An 8,035-nucleotide genomic window follows, 5' to 3' on the forward strand; every position below is an offset into this window, starting at 1 on the left:
GGATGCAGTGATTTCAGGCAACAGCCAAGGTGTCAGGTAAGGAATAGGTCAAAGGGACATTTTGAGTAGAGAATTTGGTAATCCCAGAGGAGAATTTCCTGAAAGAAAGGATTTGGGGAAGAAGAATTGGATATATAGAGAGAATTTTGAAGATGAAACTCTGGATGATAAGAGATGACCAGGGAAGTGTGGGCATCTCCTGTGCTTGCCTTAGTGTAACTCATTCATTCCAAAGATTCCTATGGTGTGGCATGCTAGATTGGAAATGATCTAACAATTCCCATTGTGTTTTGCCAACAGAAATGCCAGCAGATGCCAGAGAGGATCATTCATGTCTTCAAAAAGTTCCAAAGATAGCTGGGCCTTCCCGAAGTCCTAGCACCACCCTCCCTAAGACTTTGGCTTCCTTTGAACATGCTTCTTCAGGCAGCCAGCTTTCCTTCAATCACTATGCCACTGACAGTGATGAGCATCTTGAAGTCTTATTAAATTCCCAGAGCCCCTTAGGAAAGGTGAGTGACGTTGCCCTTCTAAAACTTGGGAATGAAGAGCCTCAGTTTGATGGGATTATGGATGGATTCTCTGGCAAGGCTGCAGAAGACCTTTTCAATGCCCACGAGATCTTGCCAGGCCCACTCTCCCCCATGCAGACTCAATTTTCACCCTGTTCAGTGGATAGCAATGGGCTGCAGTTAAGCTTCACTGAATCTCCATGGGAAACCATGGAGTGGCTGGACCTCACTCCGCCAAGCTCCACACCAGGCTTTGGCTCCCTTGCCACCAGTGGTCCTAGCATCTTTAACATTGATTTCTTGGATGTCACGGATCTCAATTTGAATTCCCCCATGGACCTTCACTTACAGCAGTGGTAGAATGCCTGATGCAACAGTGCCAAGGAAGAGTAACAGGAATCCCATGGAGGAAAAGCATTTTCTCATGAATACTTTAATTATCCCAAAAAAAAGGTAAATAAATGAGAGGATGGGGATTAAAAAGAAGCAATGGAGATTTCTGTGACAATAAACATGAAGACATAGGTGTCTATATATATATACATATATATGTCTTTATATATATATAATGTAATATTTGCCAACATTCAGTGACTCATAATGATTTCAGCAATGCATTCAAATCATGTGCTCTCTCAGACTAAGAATGCCAGAAAAAAAAAAAGATAGCTTTCACTGCCTTTTAAAACACCAATATTTTTTCTAAACCATAATTTTTCTCAGGCATTGGGGCAGAATCTCACATTGTAAACTTTCCTCATGAAAATGTCTAGACACATGGAAGAAAAGACATGTAAACCTTTCAACAGACAAAGGTTATGGAAGTCAAGCCCATAAGGTAGACTGCTTCCCATCTCATCATTATCTATGTTTCAAAACAGAAGCCAGGCCCCGCTTCAACTGGGGGATTCTTGAGGCAGAACAGAGGGATGAATGATCCATTCCAGGAAAGCCAAATCAACTCTCATGTCCCTCAGCCATAAAGCTGTCCCACTGGCGTGGTGGTTGCTGACCATAGTTGACCCACATTTAGTCCAGAAAGCCCCACCCAAAACTCCCTTCTTTCCCAACCTCTAGCCAAATTGTTCCTACTGTCTCTGTGGAGATAGCATTGTGACATAAGTGAGAACCCTAAAGCAAAGCAAACTCCTGCTGTAGAAGGAGATCCCCAAGTTCTCCTACAGAGCTCCCTTTATTTCCAAAGGCTAGAGGCTGTCATGTAAGCTGACCTGGAGGATATCTTGAGGCATAGGAGGCTGCATCAGATATGATTTGGACAGGTCTGGACAGCAGCCTTTTTTCACATATCATGGTAATAAACACCATGTGTTACTGCTAACAGGACTGTTATTTGTGGAGGTCCAACTCCCTTTTTGGTTTCCTTTTTTGGGGGGGCAGGGGGGAGGGTCCACCTTAGTTTATCTTTCTTCAACTTCACTTTTCTTTCAAGAGACCATTTCTCTCTTGTTCTTTTTGATTATCTTTGTTTTTTAGCTCTGCCCCAACATTGGGAGGGGGTGACTTCTCAGATCTACCAATGTGTCATCCTCCTAACAAAGGAGGATGACACGTTGACAAATTTTTAACATTTCAAAATGTTAAAAATCCCAAGTTCTCCCAGAAAACACTTTCTCCATATGCATAATTCACTGCTAAAGGAAATTGCAAGAATTTCCTTAGGAAGAAACTCTGATGACTTGGCCCATAAGCCACAAAAAGCACATTCTGCCCTCATTTGATTTACAGCAATCATTGATTTTTGTTGCTCTGGGGAAATTGGAAATTATCATGTAAAGATAATATGAATGATATTTGCAGGAGAGAGTATATCAGGTCCTGGGTTTCTGAAGGAAAACACAATTGCACATTGAAAATGATGCAAAAGAAAAAACAATGGTCAAATGTGCCTTCCTCATTAGCTCTCGTGCTTTGGCTTGGAGTTGAAAAAACTCAAATTGTAAGAATGTCTCCCTAAATCTTCCTGTGGCTCCAGCTCACCATTTTATAGTGTTTTGCATGCTGTAGAAAGTAGCTATTGCTGTTTTCTTTTTTAATTTAAATCACTAAGGCACTGTTTTCTTGTTTTGTAAAAAGAAAAAAAATGTTGTTCACTGTGCACTTTTAGAGAAAATAATCCAAAGTGTTGTGATTTTAGATGTACTCATTTTGATAAACCAAAGATTTAGAAGTCATTCCATTGTTAACTTGTAAATGTGTGTGAACACAGAGTGTTTTGGTGACTGCTACTCTGAAAGCTGCCAACTCTTATTTGGGGGTGGGGGGAAGGGAAATATGTATATATATATCTATGTAGATACACACATGTATAGATACAGACGTATATATATGGGTGTGTGTCCTGAAAGCAGTGTTACAGAGTTATATACCAAAAGCCTTTAACCCTCAAGCTGCTGTGAAATGATACCTGGCGTTTCTCACTATGAATTCCTGACTAATCAACCAGACTACTCATTGCCTCCCTGAATGACTATCACCTCCAACCTGGAGGACTCACAGCCCCTCGCTTACCATGAACAAGCTCATCTTGGCAGTGAACATGGATGTGAAAAGACAGAATGGCTTCACCATTAGTAGAAAATGGTAATACAGCCTCTTTTAGAAGAGTCTAAAAGGAACATGGAAATCACTTTTACATTCCCTGATCTGCATCGTGCTTGAAAAGATGCACATGGTACATTTTTATTTTGCTTTTATGTTCCTCATCAGAACCAAAAAGCTGGATGGGAAAAGTCACCATTGTTGCCTTTGAAGACAAGCTACAGAGAAGCAAACCTTATTCACACATTCCTCACATTTGTTCGTTCCCCAGATATTGAAGTTTTATTTGGATCTTGCAAAGCTTGCTGGTCGTACATCCTTCCATGTGCCACTGCTATTTGTATGTTATTTTGTTTTCTTGCTTCCTTTGGAAAATGAACCAACAACACAGTGTCCCTACTCTGAGACTCCGGTCTGAGTGTTAATTCTTTTCTTCCTTTGGGTATTTTTCTCTGAATGACTAGTCCTGGCTGGGAGACCTCTGTACTTTGCAGGATGGTGCCTTTAGAAGGGCTCTTTGTAGGAAATTACTGGGGACTGATGTACACACCTCACAGTGGTCTGGGTCCCAACAAAAGATAAGATGATTCTTATTTCCTTTTGCAAACAACTCAGTTAACACAGAGCAGATCCCTTGAGTACTTGTCTCAGTCTCCTCCCACAATCCCCACGCAGCACCTTCACCCTCTTTCTTCATAGTTCAGAAGCAAAACTTGGGGGCTAGTGGGGGAGAAAATCGGGGATCATTGGAAGAAAAGTGATGAAATCAGCTGCTCCCAGTGGATCAGATAATCTCTGTTAACTCAGAGATTGGGTATTTTAAATTATTATTATTATTTTTTTGGCATGGGGTTGCATGGTCCAGGAATCGAACCCGGGTCTCCCTTGTGGAAGGTGAGCATTCTACCACTGAAAGTATTTTAAATTCTTTCACTCTCTGGCTGTGCCCTCTTTTATGGTGACAAATTGGGCGTGACTACGAGATGGACAGAGACCTATGGAGATGGACATGTATAAATTTCTTAATGCTCCTAGAGCCTGATGATGACCCCATTTGGCTTCCTTAACATCCCTGGAACCCACCTGGTAAAATAGACCTGCAGACATTTTTCAGTCTTTCCCAGTGCTGCTGTGCTCCTGTGGATTCATACTTAACAACAGTCAGACAATTCATTTGTGCAAACGCTGTCAGTAAGCCAGTGCTCCTGAGTAATAGCTCTGCCTCTCACGATATTATTTAGATGACGCACAATTTATAAGGGGGAGTGAAGGGAAAAGAGAAGAAGGGAGGGAGGGAGGAAGGAAGCAACGGAAGGGGGAAAGAAGGAAAGGAGAGAGGAAAAGGATCCAACTCTCCAATCTGTGAAGCTTTTAGTCCTGCTAAGACATTGCATTATGAAAAGTAAATCACAAATTTTGGTATGGGAAGTCATTCTTAGCAATATTGGGATTGCCCTGATACATGAGGAAACCAAGAGAGCCACCACCTATGAATAATCAAGGGTCTATTAACTATCAGCCTTTTGCCTTTCAAATGCATTCATTTCCAACCTGAAAAAAAAAAGAGAGAGAGAGAGAATCAACAAAACCGATCCCAAGCATTTGAGACAGACCTTTTCAAAGTGATATTTATTTTAAACTCAGTCAGCTCTTCTGGAAAGAGATTATGGGCTGGCTACAAACTCTGACATTAAATTTACTCATCTGATCCCCATGATTGATATCTAACCCGTGCAAAGTGTACAAGTCTTCAAATATCCAATCCTGAATTGGCCCAGCTGTTTTAATAATTGTTGGGAGTTTGCATGATTGGGGAGTTGCACTTCCTATAACCAAGAGCACTGGGAATCTCCCAGTCTTAGAGCTAGAAACCCTTCATGCATGCTGTGATGAAAAGGGATCTTAGTTATTCTCAAGGCCCCTTTCGACTCTAAGCTATCTCTCACTAACATTCTTTTCTTGACTCTCTGTGGTAAACTGGTAGCAGGGTATCAGAGGACATCTCTAATATCTCCTACCCCTTAAAAAGCATGTGAGAGTCCTAGAGTATGGCTCCTCTGTCAGGTACAGAATCCCCTCCCTTGAAAATCAGGACAGAGTGAAGGAAATAATAGTCTCCCACCCCTATCCCCAGTCTTCCTAGTGCTCTCTAGACTAAAGGGTAAAATTGTTGGGATTGGGGGTGGGGAGGAGGAGTCACGTATGCTTTGGTCCCTTAGGAGAAAATCTTCAACGAGTATGAAGGCAGTCTGGCCCTCTTCTCCTCGCTGTGCTGCATGCTTCACAGCGGGCAGCCCCCACGGGTCACTATCACTCAGGTCAGAACTTTGAGTGAAAAGAGTCTGGGGGTTTCATTTTTCCATAAATTCAATAGAAACTCATGGAATGGTTTGGAATCTAGAGCTGCTTTATTAAACATGATGCCCATAAACACAGAGTCCCGTAGTTGTGTGAGCTGGTCAGGTCATGTTTGAAGATGTGGGTTTGATCTCAGACTTCACATTTTTAGAAGGATCCTTGGCTAAGCTGAGGAGGTCCATGGCGAGGTGACCTGAAGATGGTAAGAGATCTGGGAAGAATTTCACAGTTACCTGCCAGGGAAATGATACTGGGACTCATTGGCTTCAATGTCATAGGATTCTAAGACTCTGTGGTTCTGCCTCCAGATTAAGACCAACAATCCCCTGAATGTTTCCTGGGCTTATGCGACACCGGTAGGCATGAATTTCCTATCTATAGTCTAATGGCTCCTAAGGGTTTATGGAAAGGCGGAGCATAATGATGGGGGTTCTGGATGCTATTCTGATGTTTTCCAAAGGAAGGGAACCCACTCTGCCCCCTAGAGCTCCTGTGCAATGGCCTTACAGTAAGGAAGGAGGGCAAGGTCTTGCTGGGTGCTTACAATTCTCCCTCAGTTAAACACAAAGAAGCACTTTGTAAGGAAATCAAAGTGCAAGCATGTATTCTCTCTGGTGCCCCGTGTGCTATTGTTTTCCTGTTGTTCTCCTTTGCTCAACTCTACATAATGAGAAAGAAATGTGGGTTACCAGGAGGAGAAAGGAAGCAATGGCTACAAATACCAAAGTTGGTGTGTGTTCTTTTTAAAAATATATATATATTTTTAAATAAAATGTTTATTTTAAAAAATGATATGAATGTTTTTCTTGACCATATAATGTATTTGGTTACTGCACTGGACCTGGTGCATGTATTTTATTTTATCCTCACTATAGCACCATCGAGCTGTGCAATGACTATAACCACTTTACAAATGAAGAAGCTAAGGCTCAGAGAGACTCAGTAAATTTCCTAAAGTTGCACGACTGAGATGGCAGATCTGGCACTCACACTTTGATTTATCCACCTCCAAAGCCCATGATCTTAATTACTGATCATTTTGTCTGCACTTACCACTTATCACGCCAATAAAATGAAGGCTGAAACAAAACAGGTTCTCAAGCCACATAGAAGACATATCTGTCTTTACACACACACACACACACCATTGCCAACCCAATGTTTTCAACAGTTTAAAAACTGAGCAAACTGAATAATAATGTAGAATATATTGAGCATCAAGATAGCCTGTAATGTATGTATAAAATCCCCAAGTGAGACCTAGTTTATATCTGCTTTTCTATCCTGAATTGATTTCTGACTATCATTTTCTCATGGGTGATTATATCAGTCACGTGGAGGAACTGTGCTACTGTGAAAAGAAGCCTGGAGTGGGATTCCCAAGACCACAATTAGACTAGAGTTGATCTTACCCTGTACCATGGTTCTACTTTCCCCCTCCACTTATTCTCTGGTGGGCTCTTCCCACATGGAAGCAAGAGGGCAACAGGTTGCTAGCAGCCCCAGTAGCAATTCCAATAAAAAGAGACTTTCTCATTTTGCCAAAAGTCCAAGCAAAAAATCTTGAAGCTAACATGAAGTGGGTCATGAGTCCATCAATGCACCCATCGTTCTTGTGGCCATAAGCATGAGGCACAAACTCATCCCCAGGGCTTGGGCCCCCTGCTCAACCCAGACTCATGGATGGATCATTTGAATCCCCTACACTGATAATAGGAAAGGTGAGTTTTTCTAAGGAAATATTGAGATGCTATTACCAAAAAGTAGGATCGAAATAGTAGATATCTACTATGTACTCTCTGCTTTCAAGAAGTTTGCCATCTACAAAATTAGTAAACAGGGAATCACAGCATAGCCTGGTAATTGCCCACATGAGAGTAAGTGCTTAGTGATCTAGGAAGGACATTTAATAAAGAATTGTTTTGGGGGTGGGTGGAGTGGCATGGTCAGGAAGGACTCTCCAAAGGAGCAGACTACTAAACCAAGAAATTAATGATATAGGAGATAACCAGGCAAAATGCAGAGGTAAAGAACATTTCAGATAGAGGAGACAATCTGTTCAAAGACCAGCAGAAAAGAGAGGATAAAAGACGTAAGAAGTTCAGGACAGCCAGGGAGCAGAAGAAAAGGGCAGTGAGAGTTGGGAGTGAAAATATGGGAAGGCTAAGAGAAGAGGTTTGGGAAAAGCAGAGCCAGATCATGAGGGGCTGTATAAGACATGTTGAGGACATGAACGTATCCTTAAAGCAATGGGTTTTAAGCAAGGAAGTGATATGATTATTTTAATACTTAAGAAAGAGAACTCTGGCTACAGTGTGGAAATGGATGGAAATAGCAAGGACATGGGAAGTGCAGCCCAGCAAATTTTTTTGAATTCTTTTGATTAAATAATTGGTGCCCACCATGTCTTACAGAAATGAGAACTTGATGAGTAACCCAACATCCTGAACTTACTACATGAAAAGATTGGGAGGTGGGGTGATGCAAGAGTGAAGGCAGTGACTTGAGTTGTATACGAACCTGACCTAATAATGGAGCAGAAAATACTCAAAGGACATTATTGAGACATATAGACTGTGTGCTTTATAGCAGTTTTAAATTTCTTG

The 8,035-nt window shown here is 41.6% G+C and overlaps 1 protein-coding gene across 24 annotated transcripts in view; it reads left to right on the forward strand.

Annotated features, from left to right (window-relative positions):
* The window catches only part of MYOCD (myocardin), a 510,995-nt gene extending 504,832 nt beyond the window's left edge, over positions 1–6,163 (forward strand). For all 24 annotated transcript variants that reach the window (XM_077166024.1, XM_077166026.1, XM_077166023.1 and 21 more), the window contains one exon: positions 301–6,163. In XM_077166024.1, the coding sequence (XP_077022139.1) occupies positions 301–872 (572 nt within the window). In that variant the 3' untranslated portion in view covers positions 873–6,163. The remainder of the gene's footprint in view (positions 1–300) is intronic.
* The last annotated feature ends 1,872 nt before the right edge of the window (positions 6,164–8,035 follow it).

This window comes from Tamandua tetradactyla, chromosome 6 (assembly GCF_023851605.1).
Source record: "Tamandua tetradactyla isolate mTamTet1 chromosome 6, mTamTet1.pri, whole genome shotgun sequence".
Taxonomy (NCBI): Eukaryota; Metazoa; Chordata; class Mammalia; order Pilosa; family Myrmecophagidae; genus Tamandua; species Tamandua tetradactyla.